Genomic DNA, 22,434 nt, shown 5'->3' with positions numbered 1-22,434 from the left:
CTTGCGATTCTTCTCGTTTCATTTATATGTTTCTTTAGTTAGCCGAGAAAATATTGCAGACTTTATTTTATTAATAAGGCAGATTTGGAGTTGTTGTATGGCAGAATTTTTGGAAATCATTCATTGTCCATGTTTTGATAATATTTTTCAACAGATGAAAAAGAATATATATATATATATATATATATGTATGTATGTATGCAGTATGTGTATGTATGTATGCGTGTGTGTGTGTGTGTGTGTTGTGTGTGTATGCGCACGTCTGTGTATGCTTGCATGCAGGAATATATACGTATGTATGGGTGCTGTTATATGAACATTTTTATATTGATATAAGCCCAGCGGGTGATGCAATTCTGCCTCTTGTTTCTCACATTCTCCACTTCTCCTTTTTGATGTGCTATATTAAGGCTTATTAAATTATGTAAACATCGTCGTTTGTTGATTTCCTAATATTTCATCAAATACTTTATTCTTATCGTGTTGAACTGAATAAGTTTCGCAAATCTGTTTCTTAATAATAATAATGATGATAATAACATTAATAAATATTATGATATTTGTATTTCGAAGAAAAGAAATAAAATAGTATTTGTTTTCATCCCACATTTACATAGTACGATGATTTTTATTGTCGATGCACAAGTTGTATATTTGATACAATACGTCATTACACGCGTTAGTGATTGACTGTTAATTAATAAATGCTCCTTTTCAATAAATGTAATATCCTTTTGTTTACCTAATTGCATCTCATCCCAATCAAGGTAAGTAAATAATAATGGTGAAATTGCAAAGATAACGAGCACGAAATGTAATTTATTCAAATTTTTATTAATTCTGCATCAAGAAGAAAAGATGTATGAATGAAAAATAAGCATAAAATTCGACTTTGTCATCGCTCTCGAAAATGAACAGCAACAATAAGATAAACAATGTCGATTTTCAACAAATATGCATGCATCTGAAAATATTATAAATTAAAAAACAAAGTTCGATCGAGTGTACAAATAATAATAATAATGTTCATCATCTAATGATAGTTGGTATGATGATGATTAACATAGGAATAACAGCTAAAAAGAAGCTTATCGCTTTGAAATACTCGGAAGATATACTACTATCTTGGCATATTGGTTCACTGTGGTTCTACTTCAGAAAATTGCCCCCAGTTCATTCAATGATAAAAATAATTCACAGAATAAGAAACATCTTACACTAGTTGCGCTGAAAATAAATTTCTTCTGCTTTTAAGAATTGAACGGCTGCTTTTTAATGAATACCTTCGAACCCAGCAATAATTATTCTATTGTTTTCTTCTTCATTTTTCCCCAAAATTACTTCTTCCTACACGAAAATATACTCTCGACTGCCTGCCAAATGCTGCAATGCGGTGCTTTTCGTTGAATTCGATGCCAAATAGCTCGTTGACATTCGAATCGGTGTTCGGTGCTTTTCATTTCTAGACGACAATATAGTAAACAACGGATGCTTGGGTGACGAACATCCATACGCAGCAGCCTAAATTATTCGTCCATGAAATTTCACATAATGATCCATTTACAGCTGTATCAATAAAACAGGCAAATCATTCAAAACCAACTTCAGATATATCTGCCAAAAATGATTGCAATTCAAGCCTGTTGCGGATGTAAAATCCAATCGAACACCACGGATCAATATCAGCAATTAATGTTTTCTTTGGATATTTACAATGAAAACTCTATATAACCAATAATAAAAAGAAAAGACAAAATGAAAAAAAATGCAAATGTTCGTTACGTGAAGAGATACGCCAGGCTGTGTAGCGTCGACAGCAGGTTGACTATAATGGGGATCTAGACGTATCAAATAGTCGGTATGCCAACCGCAGAAATAATAACATTTGTGGTGCCGACCACCAATCACGCCGACGCAAAATTTCGTCGACAGAACTCTTTTCAAATGGTCACTGTAGAGCTGATTAAATTTTTCCACGCCAAGTCTCAACGGCAACAACACCAACACCCCTCGGCTCCAGCTGCGGGTCTCGTCCACAAATTCGGTCGAGCCGATCGACTCTCCATCATGACTTGGAAGCAGATCCCCGTTGCTGACCGATGTCAGACGTCTCAAATCTAAATACGAAGAAGATTTCGGCTGTCGATCGGCCAAATCATTCTCCGGACCACGCCTTGGAACCGGGGCCAAGGTCAGCCCACATCCAAGACGTTCAACGTCGTCGATGATCAGCTCCCCGTCACCAATGACGTGCACGGCCAGTCCTTCGACCAGACCCCGTTCAATAGCATTGTTCATCGCCACTTGCAGTATCTGCAGCACACTGACCGGTCCGTACCAGCTTCCAGCTTGTTTACCGAACAGTTGTTGACCAACCTGGACCAAGTTGTGCAAAGAAAACGGACTGGTCAAATTGTCACAAAACAAGCCAATCACTTTACGATGCATTAACGCTTCATCTTCAGGCAGACCACTCTGACCAAGAAGCCAATCTGAATCTTATCGACATTATCAAACAGTTAATAATATCAACAAATGAAAATCAAATAATTGCAATATCAATCAGTAATTTGAAGTTCATATCACCGACCTCGTCCAAGATAATGCCGAAGCATCGTTTCGGCTAACAGCATTTGCCCACTGCGAATTGTACAACCCCAACCACAATCGTTGTCGAACTTCGTACCAGGAATGCATGGAAATCCGTGCCTGCAGATAAGCAATAAACAAAACCGCTGCAAAAAAATGCAAAAATGAAAATTCACCTGTAAGTGAACCAAATACGAGTTCTGAAATCTTCCAAAAAATCGCTCAACTTTCCCACGGCGCTGTTTTCATCGAATCCCCGTCGAAGGTTCGGTCTTGGTTCTGCAAGCAAACGGTCCAGAAAACGGCATGGCAAAAATCATCCCCTGCAGTCGTACCGTTCTTCGCATACTGTTTGCCAAGCAACCAAATTGGTGAATGCGAATCGAACGATGTTGATTGTTTCAGGAAAAAGCCTTCAACACAGTCGATGATCACAATTTCCTCGTCGAGCAGTTCCAATCGCTCGCTTACTGTAGCGCATCTTTTTGTAGAATGATTTCAACTTTTCGCGCATCTCTTTCGACGCCGTGCTGGTCTCGTTGCCACCGCCCGCAACCACATCCGACGGCACTACGAATATATCCGATGACCAATCGTCCGTTGCCATCGCCCAACTGTCCTCTGCAGTGAAAATTTTTCATCATTAAATTCGAACATTTTTTCATTTATTCAAATGGTAAAAATTATTATTGTTATCAGTAGTAGTAGTAGCAGCAGCACTAGCAGTAGTATTACAGAATAACTGCTTTCTAGAAATATCATTTGGAAACTTGAACGAAAAGCTAACAACAGCAGAAGAGCACTTGAAATGTTGTCGTCCTTTGTGTAAATTTAGAAGCAGAGAGCATTAATTCCCTCGTTCGCTGCCTGTCTCTCTCTCTCTACTGCTATCCTCTACCCGTACCTACTACACCTCTAAACTGCTTGAAAATAACATGCAAATTTTTCAACGAACAACAACCACTAAAACTGCATACAAGAGGAACACCGTAAACTGTGTGTATGTGTGTGCAACGACGGACGGGCAAATGGATCATCAATGTATGCGCATATGTTGAACAATAATGCAAACAGGAAATTATAAATAAACTTTTGCAAATGGCACGCACAATTCGTCAAGCTGGCAACAACAATTCAGTAAAGCGAGCACTGCATTGAAATGCAACCCGGCCATAAATCAAACGGCACAAATAATCACGTTTCAGCCTACATGCAAAAAAGAACGCGAAACATTGAGAAAACCCATTTTGACAACTCTTTTCATAAATTATTCACAATCAATACCACGACACAACAGCCGGTTTAATCATACAAAGAAATATTAATATACACCCACAACCCCACACATACATATATGTATATATATAACATCAAATCAAATGATGTCATTTTTCTGTAAATAAATTGAAAATGATTATAAAAATGAATCAACCTTGAACTGCACCACATAGATGCTGATGAAAAGTGACTATGCAAACAAGGAAGCGACAGTTCAAAGCGTTAATCTCTAATTGACATTTATGTGCATTGTTGAAAATTTAAAATCATTACCTGAACACAACGGCGAGTTGGACAAATCATTTTTTCCATCCATCTGCTGATGCATCGTCGTCAACAAAAGCTATGTTCACAAAGCGAGCTTTCACTTTTTGTCTAAATCAACAACCCCGCCCAAAGCGTTTCGTAGAATTTCCGTTCCATTATCTTACTGCACACATGGAAACCCACACAAGCATCAACATCAAAGCAGCTAAATCGAATACAATTAATAACAACGACTGTTTACATTTATATTTAAATTTATACAAATAACAAAACAGAAAATAAATGCTCTCAAGTAACTGATATATATATATATATATATTAAAAAACACCATTTTGTCAATGCTTCCTATACGTAAAAATATATGTATGTATAGTATACACATGGATCTACTTCATCTGTTCATCTGTCACGAAACTTGTTCAGTTTAAATTAACAACAAGTTGAATTACTCACTTTCACGTGTTACACAACTTAACATCTGATCACGAATGCTAACCATAACAAGCTTTGGTATTAAAAAATGTCTACAAAATAATTTTCCTACTGTAAAAATTTGCATAAGTCAAAATGAAGTGCAATTAATTATTGACTTAACAAAGAAAACTAATAAATTGGTTTGAATATTATTTCACCGTATTTCATATTTTGAACATTCAATGTCAAATGAATAAATATAAAAATAAAATTTTGAATTGTTCGCTGATATTGCTTTTAGTAGTGCAAAATGTTGCGCAAATCTTTGTAGTTGTTTTTAATAATAAGCTTAATTTAAAGGATTTACGCTGAAATTGAATGATACGCGCAATTCTTGATCTACTCTTTTTATAAGCAGTGATTCATTTCGCTAAACATACTGACAGGGCATTTTATTTTCCTTATTTTATTCATATGAAGTCGATCAATAATAAAAACCGTCTTACTTGATTAACAAAGTGATGAAATTTTTAAATATGACATTATTTAACAAGATTAATAAGTTCATTCATAAATATAAATGTGACAAAAATCTAGCTATTGGAATGAACATGTCCTATTTTTGAAATAAATTTATCCAGTTATTGATCAGTATTGGATACTTGTCATTTCAAACTTTCATTTGTCATTATCAACAGCATTAATGTATAAAAGTTTATTATGTTGAAATAATGCAGATGTTTATTCATATATCGAATTGTTGCAATTGTATTGTTTTCCTTTTTCGATGCATTCATTGATGTTATAACATACCAGATATCGTGTAAATAATTTGCAACAAAAACTTTAAATTGCATTGTAAGATTGCATGAATATTTCAATTTATGGGTAAAAAAACACTTTTCGCCTATCAGTTTAGTTAAATATTTATTGTGAAACATTTCAATTGAACAAATGCTATCGTCCCATTTATAAACGATAATTATATACAGAAATGGAATGCTTTCTAATATTACATCAAACAGTTAAATTGTATCGTAAAATTAATTATTATTTTGTATTTTGTTTTACTTCAACTGTTAAAACTGTTTATCATTTGATGTTGTGGCAAAACGTTTCTTAGAAATAAACTACAGTAAAACATTCCATTCTTTTCACAGGATGGCTGTTTCAGGTCGACACCTGTTCATAACAGATATTATACTTGTAACAATAGCTATTTGGCCTAGCTAAAGAAATGTAGCAGTTATTAAAATAAAAAGCTGCGCTTTCTGATCAATGGAAAGAGAAAGAGATAGATAAAAGGGGGAGGGGGAGGAATAAAGAAGAGAAGAATGAATTATAGTTTGCTGAGATGATGATGTTGTATAATCAGGATGTGAATTCTAATTTCAAACCGGATCGTCATCGGCTGCATAAAATCGGCCAACAGCAAGCAGTAATGTTAGTCCTTCTTTGCACACTAGCAACACCAAGATGCGCTAGGAGACCTTGAAAAAAGGCATCCTGTTGCTTTTCCTTCGATTTTCACTTTTCACCCTGCACATCTGCTCGACTTGACAGCTGGTCGGTCAACTTATCAACTAACTCAATCTTTCTTCTTCTTCTGGTAGTATGAAGTTAAAATTGCAAATTTTCCCTTGTACTGCCTCCAGAACTTTGGGATTGTAGCCAAGCAGAACAAACTGCCAAAAACAAAAAGATTTACAATGCCTTCAGTCGTACCTGACCGACTCTGCTTTCCACCAGATTGTATTCTATTGGTCTGAACTACTGGACGGACACCTGTCGCATTATTGGGTCGGCCTGCCCAATCGCCCGCTCTTCACTGCTGCTGACCGCTTCTACCGTTGACCGGTGGTCAAACAATCCTTCTGGCCATTTAATTTCTTCAGTTAGCTAGATTTGTTTTGGATTTTTACAATAAAAACCAACTTTACACCATGAACTCGCCAGTTTCTCTTTTTCTGCTCAATCATCGACGGAAAACGGCTTCAACATATCGGCGCACTTGTGCCACAGCAGTTGGGACCGACGATCAGACACCATGTCAAGATTCACTTCCACCGGAGGATGTTGGGGCAAATTCAAATCTGATTCTTGCAGACCTGATCCGAGAGTTAGCCGCTTTGTGGAATCATGCCGACCAGCTTGTCAATGATTTCTACATCCAACTGAAGCAGCTCGATCAGCGTACTGATCAAGCTAAAAGTCGCCTAGCTCATCTCCATCGCCGATGTCGCACATTACAATTGCCGCCCACTGATGCAGGTTTGTGCGCATGTTTGAAATGTTTGATTTTCACTTTTTTTATAAAATATTTTAATGTTAAATACTAAATAAAGCTTTTTTGATTTATCTTTCTTATATTTAATTAAAAATTCGACTTTGCTTCTTTTTTCACTTAATTGTTAATGCTGTCTGATTATTACTTACCTTTAAACTAATTTTCAAATCGAAACTTTTATGCAACTTGTTTTGAAAAGTTTAAAAATAGCTCAGTCATCTTTCTTTTTCAAAAATTTGCTAATTGGCAACATTTTAATGAAATTAAAAGTAAAAATAAACGGTCATTGCCATTATTATAAACTGGATTGTTCAAATGGGGAAATTTTTATAATGAATGTCCAAAAATGTTCATCTCATGCATTGCTACAGTAATCGATTGTTTACTTTTGCAAAAAATATTTGCAATTTGGATTTAAAATTCAAATTTAATTCTATTGGATTAATGAATTCTTTTTTTTAATTTTTCACTGAAATTTTTATTATTGAAATATTGAAGTTAACTGTTCGTCTTTTTGTTGATATTTTGCTGTACTTGATTCCCCAAAATAGACATCCTGCAGTCGTTTATTGTAAAACATATTCTGTTCGATAGTTTCTGTTTTATAATAGATTTTTATTTTATTTTTAAATATTAATATACTAATTTAATTATTATATTAGTTAATAAGATTTGCTTTTGTTTAAGCGAGTGCTGGTAGTTTGAGACGCTTTTTGAGCGTGCGCAATCATTACCAGTCGATGAAACTGGAAGATGATGGGGAGATAGTAAAAATGAATTACACAAATTTGTTTTTGCCTTCTACTCGTCCTTGTTATTTGATTAAATTTCAACGAGAACTGAAAAAGGCCGAAATTGCTTGGAGCTCCATGTATACTAAAAAGCCAACGCAAACTGCTTGCGTACAAACTGATCCAAACGAAACATTTAGCAATGACGTCGGCTTTTCCGTGGTAAGTGAATCTTTTTCATTTATTGCATGTTTTAATGTTTTAAAACCAATTTTATTTTTATTTATAATTTCTCTTTTAATCGGTTTTTGTAATAATGTCCACTGACCTCAAAACTGCATGCAATTCGGTAGAGTAGCTTTGTTCATGCTTGACCGATGAAAGCCCGTCATATTGCTGCCGCTGGTCGAATGTGTGTCCATTGTGCATGACCAAATGCAGTTGTGAAGGCTGATTAAGCCAGCGACCTTTTGCTTCCGCTTGTATCAATTAGCTTGGCGGATTAGTCAGCTTGTATTAGTCAATCGGTGACCGATGACAGAGCAAGCGGGTCAAGCGACGGTCGCCCTTACAAAGCTGCATATTGCCAAGAGAGTCAATTTACTCTGTCGATTGCAATTCTACTAATGTATAATTAATTTCTAATTTTCAAACATTTCAATTTAATATTTTGCTGTTTTAAGCAAACATTCAATGTTTTACGACCATGCTAGCGACGTGAAATATTTTTATGCTTTCATATTTAAAAGTTTGCCACATTCCGCTATTATGAAAGCCCCAATTTCTTTAACTAATTAATGATAATGATTTCTGAATGTGAAACAGCACATTTCACATGGGACATGGGAAATAACAAAATATAATAAACAGTTTCATTAAGCACTGTCAATTGGAATTGTAATTTTTCTTCAAGTGACGTATGTCTCAAATTAGGCAGTTATGTTGACTTTCTTTGATGCAAATTATAACCTCATGACGTTTCTTTGTTTTAAGCGCTCAAATGTAAAGCAGCAGTTAATAGATGCATCGATGAAATAAATAATTAAACACTTAAATTTAAAAATTTTAGGACTTTTGCCGACCTCGTGATCGCCGTAAATCATCTTTCAGTGCTGATCCGCCTCTTCCTACACCAGAGCAGCAAGCTCAGCAACTGGTAGCTTTGTGCAAGCCCATCACTTTAGAAATCAATGCCAATGGTCGAGCTTGTCCAGCTGGAAATAATATGAATACCAATCAGCATAAAGTATCAGAATTTTCTGAGAAAAGTACCTTCGGTCGTGCTTCACAGGCAATAGGCTTATCGAGACTTCGTCTTCGTTCTGCGGATGGATTTTCCATCAATATGCAATCAAATGACAATGACGACACATATACCGGTGCAGTACAGCAGACGGTCGATTTATTTGAATGCTCAGCGGCTAAAGAATATCTATATGATTTTGCTCCATTCTATCGAAGGCGAACTGAACGGCTTGGAGGCATGAAGCAGTTTCTGTCGCTTCGTCGTCCGAAAAAAATCCATGCATTGCATTCAACAGAAAAAAGCGCTAACAGTAGCACGGATGAATATAAATCGAAACCATCGGATCGTTCAAAGGCACATTTTGACATTGCCAGCATCAGCAAATTTTTTAAGCGTTCATTTAGCTTTCGAAGTGCTCCTTCGAAGCCTGCTGTTTGTGTGGACAAACCAACAGCTGCAAGTCAGTCGAAGATAATAGCAAATGGTACGGAAAATTCCCTAGAAACTATTGAAGAATCACAAGAAAGCAGTCGACAAATATGGCTAGGCAAACCGAAGACCAGTATACCAATTTCTACAACTTCTCAGGTGATGAACTTGGCAACTTTGTTGAGACGCAGCTCTCGTAAAGTGAAACCCCAGGAATCAGCTGAAAGAAATCAAACAGCACCAAGTTCCCGCAGTTCGAAAGATTCCGCATATATGAGTGGAGGTGAACGCAAGGCTCGTGTTGTTTCCTTCTTATCTGCTGAATCTAATACTTCCTTGGAAGTGAGCGATAAGTAAGTAGTATACTTTACTTTATTGACACAATTATGTTCATTCTTATCAGATAACGGCTTATATTATGCGATTGCAATTTATTGATTGTTCATATTTCAGTCTTTATAATTTCATTGATAAATTTTGGATCAAAATGTATTCAGCTGTTTTTTGATATTCAATTCTTATTTTACAACTGTAATCACTATTTACTTGGAAAAACCACTCACAGCACTTTTATTTGTAATTTTTTTAGGAAGCATGCATCTACTTATCGAGTTGGTTTCAAACTGAACTACCCCGAAGAATGCAAAATTTCTAATAACAACTCCTCTATTGCAAATTCCTCTAATATTCAGCCACAGCATCTTATGGACCTGCAACGTTTGGAACATACTAGCCAATGGGTTCCTGGATCACCGTCAGTGAATTCGAACTGTTCAGCGATTGATTCAAACTATTCGTGTGATCACGAGGGTTACTTCACTTCTATGCATCATGACAGTGGTTTGCCACTACCATCTTACAATTGTGAAGCCGTAACAGATGCGGGTCGAGGCCGGTCTTTTAGTACTCACAGCTCAGCCAGTACTCTGGCAGATGGAGCACATCTGTCACCATCAGATTCTTCCAGTGCAACTACACCTCCAGCTTCTTCTTTTTTTCCTCATGTTTCTATTCACTCATCTCCTTGCATGCATACGAGAACTACTGCACCGCAGTATATGCCACATTCCATATATGTCAATTCCTGTCCAAAAGTTTTTTCAACACAACATCAGCCATTTTGTTCTGAAAATCCATATGTATTTGGGCCACATGCTACCATGAATTTCAATAATCCGCATTTGCAAATGAAATCAGACCGTATTGTACCTTTTGTGCAATGTTCTGGATGTCGACCGTTGAATTCTTTGTCACCAGCCAGATATCTACATTTACCTTCACCACTAGAAGCGAACCATATTCCACAGCCAACTGATTTTTACTACGTTCAGCGTAATCATTTTCCCTTCAAAGAAGCAAACGGTTATCAGCAGCTTAATGGTGCTGCTGCTTTGCAGTCGGCTGTAAAAAATGGAGAAGCATGGGGAATGCCCAACCCTCAAGTTTTCTCTTGCGCACAAATGCAAGACAATTATGGCATGTACAAGCCTGTAGAAAACAGAACAGAAAGTTCAGTTACTTGCTGTTCAAATAGTCAGATACCTGACGATGATAAAATGGATCCGTTTGACCGTTGGTTGGTAGCTAAATTTTGCGTCGAACAACAAGAAGCTAAACTGAAAGAAGCAAAGTTAGCTGAGAGAGCAAAACTTGCTGCATTGACATGTCAAAAAGCTAAGAAAACAAGTGGTGCCTGTTTAGACGATAACTATAAAAACTGCAAAATCGATGTCACACGGCCGTCTAATTTATCAAAAGAAATAAGATTTTGCAAATAATACCCAATATTGCAATTGTTTTCATATATACCGAAGTGTTTGTCGTGCCTTTTACAAAATAAAACACTCATACTGATCCAACTTTATGGAATAAAAACTGCATAGCCAATCATTCTTTATTTTTTTAAATAGTTTCCGAAATACAGCAGGAAATAATAAAACAAATGTCAAAACTACTTTATCTTAATTTTTTTTGTAAAATGCAACTTCTTATTTCTTATCCAATATTTAATTTCAATTTTCTTATCTTAAATATTTAATATATTGCACTTCATTTTCTATCATACTGTACTTTTGCTAAATAACACTGTATTACTACACTTTGAATAATTTCGATAATTTAATGAGCATCTTTATATTTTGAACTTGGGTATTATAAGTTTTTCTCCGCCAGTATTTTTATTGCGCACATTATTATTCATCTAATTTATTTTTTCTCCGTCACATTAGTAGAATGCATAATATGTGCTTCTTTTCGCGCATTTTTAGAAATTACTAATTTGTAACTGAATTTCTTTAATCATTCATTAACGATAATTATAATAAGAATTATTATTATTTTAACTTTAGCTTGTGGCCTTATCCTGTATCTGTTTATTGTTCGATTTCTTTGAATACGTAAGAAAGTTTCGTTTGAGCTTTACTTATTGCTTCTTTATTCATTTGAACCGACTGAAATTATGATGTGTTGTGTAATAATTTTGTGTATGTTGTAGCTTAAATTGCAGAAATGCGTCCGTGGGGAAGAATGGCCAAAATATATGGCATGTATCAGTTTGCTCTGAGCCCGTTTGAGCAAAAAGCGTTTGGTGGATATGGAAAAGAAATACGAAACCTTGGTAGTAAGGCTTTTGAATATTGGTGGGCACTTTTAGCAATACCAGCTTTGTATTATCTTCGTGATTATGGTATGAAACAGGAAGAAAAACGTTTGCGTAAAAATCCAGCTGATTTTGTGAATGATGAATAATCCGAGATTGATTGTATTTTTAAAGTAGATTTTTATGCTGATGAAATATGATTAGAATGTTTTCGCTATAACTTAGAATTAAATTATTTGGAATGAAAGTGTCTGCAAGTTCATGTTCGAAAAAAGTTTTATTTTATCGATTGTTCAAATTAATCGAATAATTATGTCTTCAACATTTCGTAATTAACTGTAAACTTTGTGCAACTGTGTTACATAGTTCGTTAGAAAATAAGCATTTTGCAGTACGAGATATAATAATAAATGAAGAATTTTAGTAATCTGCATACTCTAGACGAATTTTTTCGCGCTGATTATAAATTTAGATGAATTCAAAATTTCACATGCGCTTTAAATCATTGAAAAGTAAATCTAAGCGCAGTTATACTGTACTTACGTTTCTCTCGTCTTAAAATCTGCGCTTAGTCTATAATTTGCATCAACCGATAGTGTTTGCAATTGTTGTATTAATCTACATTTTTAGTGTCCATGTATCAGAAATAAAAGGTTATTTTTGTCAAGAATTGATTTCATTGTCTTTGCCAACTGGACGTCACCTATGACCCATTGTTTATTGATAAAACAATTTTATGTTAAAAACTGTATTAACTAATAAAAAAATCTTCCATTTTTAAGATCTGTAAACCCATGCGTCAGGTCTATTTTGCATCGTATAATTTGACGCTGCACGTTGTAGTTCGCCGGTTGTGCACGAATGCAAATATTGAATGGAATTCTCGTAAAGTGCGACAAACGTTTGTAGATTATTTCAAAAAATGGGATCACGTTGTTGTGGAATCATCGTCCATGATTGCACCAAAACAGTCCGGTATGCTTTTCACAAGTGCCGGAGTTGTTCAATTCAGGTCCATAATTTCTAATATAAATGGGCCTGTTCAAACCCAGTTCCGACCGAGGGACCATCTCGGTTTGGCAGTCAGTTTCCAAAAATGTGCTCGTGTGAACGATTTGAATTCAGTTGGGAAAGATCGAACTCATCATACGTTTTTCGAAATGCTCGGCAATTGGTCATTCAACGGCACAATGTCTAAACAAGCTGTCTGCAATCACGTTTGGCAGTTGCTAACCAAAATTTATTCCATTGACGAGCAACGCTTGCACGTCACTTATTTCGGAGGCGACCAACAATTGGGATTGGATGCGGATGAAGAATGCAAACGAATCTGGCTTGATGTTGTCGGTGTGCAACAGTGCCGTTTGCTTACAGGGAATGCAGAGGAAAATTTTTGGTCCATTGGTGAGACGGGTCCTTGTGGACCATGTACCGAAATACATGTACAACTACCCGACGGAACCCTGTCAGAATTGTGGAATGTGGTCTTCATGGAATATTACAAACATGAAGATGGCTCCTTGCGGAAACTCCCAGCCACTCACGTCGACACTGGTATGGGGTTGGAACGGCTTTGTGCTGTTTTACAAAATGAAGATTCAGCATATGGCACGGATCTGTTCAAAGTGTGTTCGCGAAAATAATTTCTTCCCACATGTTTATTCTTATTTCTTTTCTATGTTCATTACAGCCACTGATTGATAGTTGCCAACAGCTGACTGGTTCACCTCCGTATGAAGGTAGATTTGGTGTCGACGATGTAACTGGCTTGGATAGCAGTTTTCGAATCATCGTCGACCATGCCAGGATGTGCACATTCGCGATCGCAGACGGTTTGAAGCCGGGCCATCAGGAAGCTGGTCATGTGTTGAGGAAAATCATACGTCGAGCCTTATACCATGTATCGTTGCTCGGTGAACCACGACCGGGTGTGTTTCCGAAACTGTGCAGTGCCGTGGTCGACTTGTACGCCGACACGTATCCACAGTTGCAGAGCAGTCGACTCTTGATTAATCAAGTTCTCCTTGAAGAGGAGAAGCGATTTTCAACAACTCTGACAAAAGCAAAAGCTCGGTTCGATCGTATGCAGGAACCAATTGATTCAAAGGCGATGTTTCTATTTTATAATACGTACGGCTTGCCGATGGAGATGGTCCAAAATCTGGCTGAACGCAGAGGTCTGCCATTCGACCTGCACCAGTTCGAACAGCAGCTACAGGAACAACGTCGACGGTCGTTGACAACCAGGCAAAAACAACGACTTCGAGCCGCTTTGCTGCAACTCGAGCTTCCCCCCATTTTCCACAAGTGATCGATTCGAAAACGAAAACAATACTTTTAGTCACACTTGACATTAAACCAAATCCAATTTACCAGCTTTGCCGTGCAGGCACGCACGTATCCACTCTTGGGAAATTGTATCACTTTTCTCCACTTTCAATGGCAGAAGGTAGAATTATTCAAAAGCATTTTAATTGTTATCGATTTAAAATGGATTTGAACAACAAATTGCCCAGTAAATAACGATTGTGATATTTCTGAGTTTGCAAGATTACAGTAAGCGAAAGATATTCAAGTTTAATGTTGCACAGTTCTGACAGCATCGGCTTATCGTCCATCGTGACTTTATTTGGAAAGTGGAACGCAACAGCAGATAGTGCTCTTTCAATTATCGAAAAACGTTTCTCGACAATCACGGTCGCTATCCATAGCGTCTGCGCAGGATCGCATGCAAATTTTTGGCGTTGCATGCGTACGCAAATTTCCTTGTTTGCGCGCCGGAATTATTGATAAAATACTAGAAGGAAATTGCTTGCTTTATTGCTTGTTGTTATTGTTATTATTGCTTTGTTTTGCATTATTGGTTAGGTTTGCATTGTTCTTGGCACTGAATCATAAAGTTCATGATTAACTGGTTATATTGTAGACTTGTATATACTTTTTTAAATAACTGCACAAAAATTATAATTAAAAATATGCAAAATTAAAAAAACATCTGTAATTTTTTGGACATTTTTTGATTTTCTTGTTTCGCAAACGCAGTAAGATTTGAATATAATAAAGATGGAATAACAAAGTTTGCTGGCAATTTAATTTAAAATTGGCGATAAAAAATGAAAAAAATAAATTCATTATAACTTTGTTCCCATTTTTTAATTTATATGTAAATTTTACAAAAAATGCAAGTTCAATTGTACCTAACCGCTACAGTGACTGTCAACAAGCAGGTTGGTGTTGACCGTTTTGTTCGGTGATTCACTTGTTTTTCTGCTGAGCGTTTTCGAATCTGCTTTTCATAGGTTTATGTCGCAGTTGATATTAAATGATATTTATTTTCACAAATTTAATAATTTCTACTCATTCCATGAGACAGCGTGATTATAACTTTACTGCAACTTATGTGCAGCTTGAATCTTGTAGCAATTCATTTTCGAAAACGCTTTCTCGCTTCAGATTCAGCTGCGATTTTCAGTGTGAAGTTCCACTGCTCAATTTTCATAGTTGATTTATTCACTTAATATACAATAACTTTTGTTTAAATGCTTGGCTTACAACTTTTTCCGTTTTTTTTAGATGAACCGATCACTGCTGCTTTCTGTTGCCGTAATTGCGTTCCTGTTCCTTTCGATTGTGACGATTGTCCGTGATATGGGAATGATGATACCAAACATCGAGCAGTTGAATTGGAAACAGCACATTGATGCAGTTCCTTTTATTGTTTTGGCGAAAGCGAAAAAAATCTATTTGCGGTTCGTAAAAGGATATCCGCCTTTAACAACTGAACAAAAGGAAATGTATTTCAAAGAATCAGAGTGGATTATTTACAAAGAAATATACGGTGAGCAATTAATATATTTGTCTTCAATAATTGCATAATTTTTCAGTTTACTTTATTTTTGCATTAAATTGAGATAATTGATATTTAATTGTAGAGTATACATTAATTTGACACCATTTTGTTAAAATTAATATGTTTTGTAATTTCTTGTTTGAGTTATGCAGTTTTCTTATCGTTTCCATCAGCTAAACAATACTTTATTTCATTGCAACTTTTCTTAAATGTTACATTGGTCGTCAACAAATTTTTGTAATAAGATTTTATCACTTTTTTACAGTATCAAGATTTTGATGATCATGTTGATTTGTTAAATTCGTAATTTGATTGATGTTTTGTATAAATTTAACGGTTGTATTTTTTTAATTTTAATTTTTTATTTTTATTTTGATAAATGTAGTTAGCGTACTATTATAAGTGTTGTATTTTATCATGTTTATGCTTATTGCTTACTGTATGTTGTTTAGGGAACGTTATGGCAGGTTGTTGTTAATATGTCACTGTTTTTATAAATAATTTAATTAATGCACGCACATATGTATACGTGTATTATTTTATCTTGATGAGCAATTTGTGTTGAAAATTAATGTTGTAATCAATGATGTTAGCGGTAGAGGATTAACATACTGAACTGTTTGATATGAGGGAGAGTATTTGATGTTTTTGTTTCGAAAATTCAGCAATGAATCGCTTTTTCAGGAAAAACGTATGCAAATGAATCAGAAGAGAATTATCGTCGTGAAGTGTTCTACGCAAATCGTTTGAAAGTGATTCGCCACAACGAACAGTTCGATGGCGGGGCAAAAAGTTATTCTATGAAGCTGAACAAATATTCCGATTTGGTTTGTTGTATAATCAGTTTGAAAGCATACTGTAATTTCTTTATGTTTTGAATTTTCTTCAGACTCATGGAGAATTTGTTCAGTTAATGAACGGTTTCAAAATTGCTAGCAAAAGTGGTGATTACAGGCCGTCTTCGGTTTTCAAACCTTTACTATTTACCGGTGATCTTCCTTTGAACGTTGACTGGCGCAGTGAAGGTATGGTTACTCCGGTGAAGGATCAGGTAATTATTTTAAATTGAGGAATTATTTCAAACAAGTTGTGCAATTTTTTTTCGTTAAGGGTCATTGTGGTTCGTGTTGGGCCTTCAGTGCGGTAAACAGCAATGCTTTGCATGTTCATTCGCGTGCTTTTCAACAAGTTGTCTAATCACTTGTAGACGGGTGCGTTGGAAGGCCAGAATAAGCGAAAAACGGGAAAATTGGTGTCTTTGTCGGAGCAAAATTTGATCGACTGCAGTCGAAAGTATGGCAATAAGGGCTGTAGTGGTGGTTTGATGGACAACGCTTTTGAGTATGTCAAAGAAAATCACGGCATCGACACCGAAGAATCCTATCCTTACGAGGCAGCTGTACGCATGCTTGTTACTTTGTTGAGGAACAGTGATCTTGTTGAATTTTTGTGTTATAGGATAAAAAATGTCGTTTCAAAAATTCCACAATCGGTGCAACGGATAAGGGATTCGTCGACATTGAGCCTGGCAATGAAACATACCTCATGCACGCTGTTGCTACGATCGGGCCGTTGTCAGTGGCCATTGACGCTTCTCACGAAAGTTTTCAGTTCTACTCATCCGGTATGCTGTTGATGGTCGACATTTTTAATACTGTGGAAGTGATGTGGACAAATTTAGGGGTTTACTTTGAACCTATGTGCAGCTCGCAATTTCTCGACCATGGGGTTCTGGTTGTTGGATACGGTTCATTGAAAGGAAAGGATTATTGGATTGTCAAAAACAGGTTAATTGTAATATTTCGCGTGTGATTTTTGATTCTGATGAATTTTTTTGTTTTCTATTTCAGCTGGGGTACATCTTGGGGTAACGATGGTTACATTTTTATGGCTCGCAACAAGAACAACAGCTGTGGCATTGCTTCATTCGCCAGCTATCCGATTATATGATTGTTGGAAAAGTGCCCGTAGTGCCTTTTTTAATCAATTAGATTGCCACAGTCTGCTTTCACGGTTTCTTGCTTTGATCAAGGGAATCATTCAAATTTGCACACTTTTTTCTTCATATTCAGCCATAGTGTTTTGCAGGGATTATTATTATTATTATTATTATTATTGTATTGTTTTTTTCCAATATTAAAGTGGTATTATTTATTCATTGTTGTTATATTATGACGATGAAAGAACGTTGCACGATCACGATCGAATACTTTTTTTTTTGAATTTCAGAAATATCGTGTTTTAATTTGAATAATTTCAACAGCGTCCGTTTACTGTTGGTTTTCATTTATTTCACTATAAGTGAATGGAACTTTTTGTAAATTTTTACATTTTCATTGCATTCACTAATAATGCCTGAATATTAGTTGAGTTCACTGCTTGAATATTAGTTGAAAATTTAAATATTCAAAACGATCGATCCCGAAGTGCAGAAATGTATGTTTGAAATTTGAGGTATTGCAGAATTGGAAATTGTCTTCAATGAACAACGAGTGGCGAGAAAGCAAATTGAAACCATTGCCATCTTGGGACGCTTTGGAAATTGTAATATTTATTTGTTTATTTAATTTATAAATGCTGGACATTTGTTGTTGATTAAATTTTATTCTACTCGTAGAAAGTGAAAGGTGAATGTAGACGAGAATGTAAATTGCCGAAGAAGCCTGTAATGAAAATTTTTATATTTTTTTCTTTTCACAATTTGTTTTTTGTTTGAATTTTATTTACTTACAATTTTATGCACAACAGTCCACTGAAGAAGTGGTGAGACGTGGGAACTTTTTGGACTCTACGGCGCCAATTAAAACTGGCAACAAGAATGGAAAAGTGAACCAGAAAAAAAAGCCCAATCGAACGGTCATGAAAAAGGTAACGTGGAGTTGGGTTGAGTTTTTGGAGAGCAGAAAAAAAAAATTTGCATACAAGCTGCAAGTTCCTGTTTATTTTCGAAACCGCTTTTCGCAGGCGATAATCGAACAACGGCAGACCAACGCCAACATTGGGCAAGGGAACGAAGCGGGCAATGTTGCGGCAGTTGAAAGGAATGCGAAAATTCTACAGTAAACTCACCGAGTTTTGTTTTTTTTGTTGTTGTTTGAATTGTTAATAATTTTTTAGACTTATCGACAATGAAGCGGATGAGAAGTTGTTTGGTACAATAGAAATGTTGATTGTTGAACTGAAACGTTTGCAAGATCGTGTTTATCAAATCAACCCAGCTTTGGTACAGTCGAATTATTATCAACATTAAATTGTATCCGATTGAAAAGGAGGCGCATTTGATTTGTTGTTTGCATTTCAGGGTTTGCAAAAGCGGCGTGTAGTGTTGGGATTGCGTGAAGTCGAAGCGCACATTAGGCGAAACAAAATCCAAATGGTAATTTTTGCCATGGATCTCGAAGGTGAATGAAAATATTCAAATTGTTGTTGTCATTGGTTTATATTTGAAAAATGGAATCGGATTATTTTCTGTTCGTTTGTTTGTTTGTTTTTTTTAAATTTCACCTTTCCAGACGGTGCTTATCAATATGTTTTGAATGTGATAACTCAGTGTCGGAAAGCTGACATTCCGTACGTGTTCGGGTTGAATCGTAGGCGTCTCGCGAAATTATGCATGAAACAGGCTACGGTATCTGTCGTGGGCGTTTTGGAACACCAGGGTGCAACGGTTCGTTTGCATACTGTATTTGATTTGTAAATTTTGTATTTTTAATTATCCAATTTTTTGCCATTGTAGCAGCATTTTAATGAATTGAAAGAAATGATCGCTGTGCATCGAAAAAGTCCAATTAACAATGCTGTCATTGATTCCGTTGCATTAATGAGCGTCGACGATGAGCATGCAAAATAATAGAAACAACTGAAAAGAGGAAAAATTATAAAAGATGCAAAGAATTTATTTATTATAATTTTTTTTATCTTTTACAATCGAATGAAATTGAAATGTAATTTAATGCGAAATTAAAAAATAAACTTCTTCTTATTTTGTGTGCCGGTTGTTCATTTTTCAAAGTTTATGTTTTGAATTTAAACTTGACCTACCTGATCATTAGTTTTTGGTTTCTGTTTTCTTTCCCTTTTTCGAAAATAATGATCATCAATGACAGTGATTGATGATCTGTCTGGAAAATTTGAATTCAACTTTTGAAAGATATAATTTTTCGCATTTCAGTATACATATATATAAAAGAAAAATTAATTTATTCCAGAATAATAATTATTATTTTTTATTTTTATTTGAAATATTAAATTACACTCATTCTGAAGTATTTTAATTGCTTTGATCGACAGATTGTAAAAATTAATAATAATAATGAAATAAAAGCTCAGATTAGTTGTTCGAAGAAAAAGACAGCCCTATGTATGATAATTATTTTAATTAAAAAAGAAAATTATACAAATTACTTTAATTCATGAATTAACTAACATTGATCAACTTTGCTTTATAAGAAAAAAAAATAATAAAAAGAAATTAATTTTCAAATACATCTCATATTTCTGAATAATTGAAGTTGGGAAAGTAGAACAATGAAAAATTTGAATTTTCAAACAATGATGATGTTGTTGTTGTTGTTGTGTTGTTCATACGTAATAGATACTACATTTGGCGGGTAAGTTTTTTCTTTTGGTGCACAAACTTTGACAATTGACACACGTACGAATTAATTAATTATTAATTAATTAAAATAAATGGATGATAAACTGATAATTATTGTCGATCAATTGAAAATATTATTATTACTTTTCAACAGTGTTACTGTAAATTTTTTCAACAAGTGACTATTGTAGAAAAGTTTTTTTTCCATTTCCATTGACCTAGTTATCGTTTGAAAAAGGTAAGCAGTATTATTTTTGAAAAAAATAATTTTTTTTAAATATTCTTTTTACATTGGCATATTTTGACAATTTTGAAATCTATTCAGTTGTTTATTTTAAAAAAATATTTTTATTTTCTTTTGTTTTCCATATATTATTACACTTTGACCAGTGTGTGTGTTTGTGTGTGTGCATGATTTTCGTCGGCGGTGAATAATTTTTGTTTGAAATTCTTGTGCTTCATTGCTTATCATTAATGTGATTTATTAATTTACTTAAAAACTATTATTTTTTTTATCATTGAGTATAATTTCAATGCAAACGCATCATCAGCAGTCAACGTTGTCATCAAATAATTGTAACAATTTTAACATCGCATTATTTGTAAGTTTTCAAGTTGAAATTTCTCTCATATTTGGCCTTTTACAAGTTGCATAAAAGAAAGGATATTTTAAAAATCAATAATTAAAATGGTAAAAAATAAATTTTTCACTTGAAACAACGAGGTTTTGTTGTATTGTTATCAATTTGTTCATTATTAATAATTTGCCATCAATTGGTGAGTGAAGTTTGAAATTAAAAATTTCATCTTCTTCTAATCAAATGTGTATTTTATTTATCTTTTTTTTTAAATTTTTATCTCCACCTCACTATCTATCCCCTTTTGCCTCTTGTCTAATGCTATTTTGAAATAGGATGACAGTTTTTATTTATTATCCACCCAATCGATCACGCTAATCGCGTGCAATATTCAACTTTGTATATGTATGTATATGCCTTGTTTGATGATGCTTTTGTTTTTGATTTGATTATAATTATCTTTTTTATAAAAAATTACTGCTATTCTATTCTTATTTTTTTTTTGGGTAACAACACATTGATTGATCTGTCCAGTTGTCCCAGAAATGGTATCTTGTCGAAAGCAGCGTTGCGTGAAAAGTTCTTTTTAGTGAACAGAATAATTTTGTGTAAAAAAATTCGTCAACTTTGAGAAATTTTAAAATAATTTTTTTATTCAAAAAAATTGTATTATGCAGGAGAACTGAGTGAGAGAAAATGAACGTTTTTGATTTTGTTTGTTTGTTTGTTTGTTTGTTTGTTGATGGTTTTTATTTTTTCAATTTTCCCAAGGACAGCAACTTCTGCTTAAGGTTAGCTCTTTTGGTTCACAAAGTTGAAAGCTCTTTCTTGTTTGATTTTTTATTTAAGTAATTTTTTTATGAAATTGATTATTGATTTTGAATTTAATTTTAGAGGGAAAGAGAAAAAAGGGCAAATTAGTGAGGTTTGTGTTTTTTTTTTCTCTTCGACAACCGTTCTGTTGAACAATTTTATACAACAGCGTCAGCTTTGTAGCTTTGAGGATACTTTTTTCCAAGACAACCAACAACAACAGAAAAAATGGAAATTATAAATTTATCATCAAGAGCATTGCATTATTATTTTTTTTTGGTTTTTCAAAAACAACAAGATGATTGATGAGACCTGGCAAAAGCACGGCCTGCTTGCTTCACCTACAAACCGCACATGATGATGATGATGATGATGATGATGATGATGTCTCAGTGGAAATTTCAGCCATAACACAAACTGCAATTTGTGAACACAATCAGTTTAAGCGAATTTACAAATTTTTATTTATTTTTTTCTCTACCTGTGTGTGTACTTGTATAATTTATTTATTCGATTAGGATTTGTCTTTATCTGTTTTCATGCTATTTTCAACAGATCAGATCAGAGGAGATTTGATGCTTCACATACGAGACAGATGCTTGTTCTGTTAGCGGCTACTTTTTAGCAAATTTTTCAGTTCTTTTTCTCCTATTGGTTCTTGTTTTTCCTGAACGTGGTGGGATTGGCTGCGCTGGAAAAAATATCCATCAAAACATGCATTATACTTATTATATATATGTATATATATATATATA

General features: G+C 34.7%; 5 protein-coding genes across 5 annotated transcripts; 4 read left to right on the top strand and 1 right to left on the bottom strand.

Annotated features, from left to right (window-relative positions):
- Positions 1–1,588: 1,588 nt before the first annotated feature.
- On the bottom strand, positions 1,589–3,978 carry Tsp_11599 (cysteine protease ATG4B). The gene is made up of 6 exons (XM_003371464.1): positions 3,936–3,978; positions 2,925–3,059; positions 2,766–2,868; positions 2,591–2,709; positions 1,783–2,492; positions 1,589–1,723 (listed from the first exon to the last, which is right to left on the bottom strand). The coding sequence occupies exons 1-6, from the start codon at positions 3,976–3,978 to the stop codon at positions 1,589–1,591; spliced, it is 1,245 nt and encodes a 414-aa protein (XP_003371512.1).
- Positions 3,979–6,492: 2,514 nt separating this feature from the next.
- Positions 6,493–11,642, top strand: Tsp_11598 (hypothetical protein). The gene is made up of 5 exons (XM_003371463.1): positions 6,493–6,820; positions 7,524–7,789; positions 8,637–9,595; positions 9,832–10,983; positions 11,591–11,642. The coding sequence occupies exons 1-5, from the start codon at positions 6,493–6,495 to the stop codon at positions 11,640–11,642; spliced, it is 2,757 nt and encodes a 918-aa protein (XP_003371511.1).
- A 108-nt stretch (positions 11,643–11,750) lies between these two features.
- Positions 11,751–14,152, top strand: Tsp_11597 (alanine--tRNA ligase). Its single transcript, XM_003371462.1, has 3 exons — positions 11,751–11,975; positions 12,624–13,466; positions 13,532–14,152. Exons 1-3 carry the CDS (start codon positions 11,751–11,753, stop codon positions 14,150–14,152), a joined length of 1,689 nt encoding a protein of 562 aa, XP_003371510.1.
- Positions 14,153–15,020: 868 nt separating this feature from the next.
- Positions 15,021–17,641, top strand: Tsp_11596 (cathepsin L1). The gene is given in 10 exon segments (XM_003371461.1): positions 15,021–15,068; positions 15,415–15,594; positions 15,957–15,977; positions 16,077–16,158; positions 16,376–16,518; positions 16,581–16,742; positions 16,802–16,879; positions 16,899–17,102; positions 17,150–17,478; positions 17,542–17,641. The coding sequence occupies 10 exon segments, from the start codon at positions 15,021–15,023 to the stop codon at positions 17,639–17,641; spliced, it is 1,347 nt and encodes a 448-aa protein (XP_003371509.1).
- A 531-nt stretch (positions 17,642–18,172) lies between these two features.
- On the top strand, positions 18,173–19,541 carry Tsp_11595 (SECIS-binding protein 2). The gene is made up of 7 exons (XM_003371460.1): positions 18,173–18,235; positions 18,309–18,356; positions 18,440–18,750; positions 18,809–18,914; positions 18,993–19,092; positions 19,204–19,358; positions 19,428–19,541. Exons 1-7 carry the CDS (start codon positions 18,173–18,175, stop codon positions 19,539–19,541), a joined length of 897 nt encoding a protein of 298 aa, XP_003371508.1.
- The last annotated feature ends 2,893 nt before the right edge of the window (positions 19,542–22,434 follow it).

Source organism: Trichinella spiralis (assembly GCF_000181795.1).
Source record: "Trichinella spiralis strain ISS 195 chromosome Unknown Scfld9, whole genome shotgun sequence".
NCBI classification, from domain to species: domain Eukaryota; kingdom Metazoa; phylum Nematoda; class Enoplea; order Trichinellida; family Trichinellidae; genus Trichinella; species Trichinella spiralis.
Note: the sequence above shows the minus strand (reverse complement) of the source record. Positions and strands in the feature narration are given on the sequence as shown.

Bases quoted from the DNA above. Each gene is read 5' to 3' on its own strand.
- Tsp_11597 (XM_003371462.1), top strand. From the start codon at position 11,751: ATGCGTCCGTGGGGAAGAATGGCCAAAATATATGGCATGTATCAGTTT. The intron at 11,976-12,623 runs GTGAATGATGAA...TCCATTTTTAAG, and splicing joins GTAAAAATCCAGCTGATTTT to ATCTGTAAACCCATGCGTCA. The intron at 13,467-13,531 runs GTGTGTTCGCGA...TGTTCATTACAG, and splicing joins ATGGCACGGATCTGTTCAAA to CCACTGATTGATAGTTGCCA.
- Tsp_11596 (XM_003371461.1), top strand. From the start codon at position 15,021: ATGCAAGTTCAATTGTACCTAACCGCTACAGTGACTGTCAACAAGCAG. The intron at 15,978-16,076 runs GTTGATTTGTTA...TGATAAATGTAG, and splicing joins ATCAAGATTTTGATGATCAT to TTAGCGTACTATTATAAGTG. The intron at 16,743-16,801 runs GTAATTATTTTA...TTTTTCGTTAAG, and splicing joins TTACTCCGGTGAAGGATCAG to GGTCATTGTGGTTCGTGTTG.
- Tsp_11595 (XM_003371460.1), top strand. From the start codon at position 18,173: ATGAACAACGAGTGGCGAGAAAGCAAATTGAAACCATTGCCATCTTGG. The intron at 18,357-18,439 runs GTAATGAAAATT...TATGCACAACAG, and splicing joins GTAAATTGCCGAAGAAGCCT to TCCACTGAAGAAGTGGTGAG. The intron at 19,093-19,203 runs GTGAATGAAAAT...TCACCTTTCCAG, and splicing joins TTTTGCCATGGATCTCGAAG to ACGGTGCTTATCAATATGTT.
- Tsp_11598 (XM_003371463.1), top strand. From the start codon at position 6,493: ATGAACTCGCCAGTTTCTCTTTTTCTGCTCAATCATCGACGGAAAACG. The intron at 9,596-9,831 runs GTAAGTAGTATA...TAATTTTTTTAG, and splicing joins TCCTTGGAAGTGAGCGATAA to GAAGCATGCATCTACTTATC. The intron at 10,984-11,590 runs GTCTAATTTATC...TTTTAACTTTAG, and splicing joins AAAATCGATGTCACACGGCC to CTTGTGGCCTTATCCTGTAT.
- Tsp_11599 (XM_003371464.1), bottom strand. From the start codon at position 3,978: ATGACATCATTTGATTTGATGTTATATATATACATATATGTAT. The intron at 3,060-3,935 runs GTGTGGGGTTGT...GATGCGCTACAG, and splicing joins ATATATATACATATATGTAT to TAAGCGAGCGATTGGAACTG. The intron at 1,724-1,782 runs GTAACGAACATT...TTGGTTATATAG, and splicing joins AGCCTGGCGTATCTCTTCAC to AGTTTTCATTGTAAATATCC.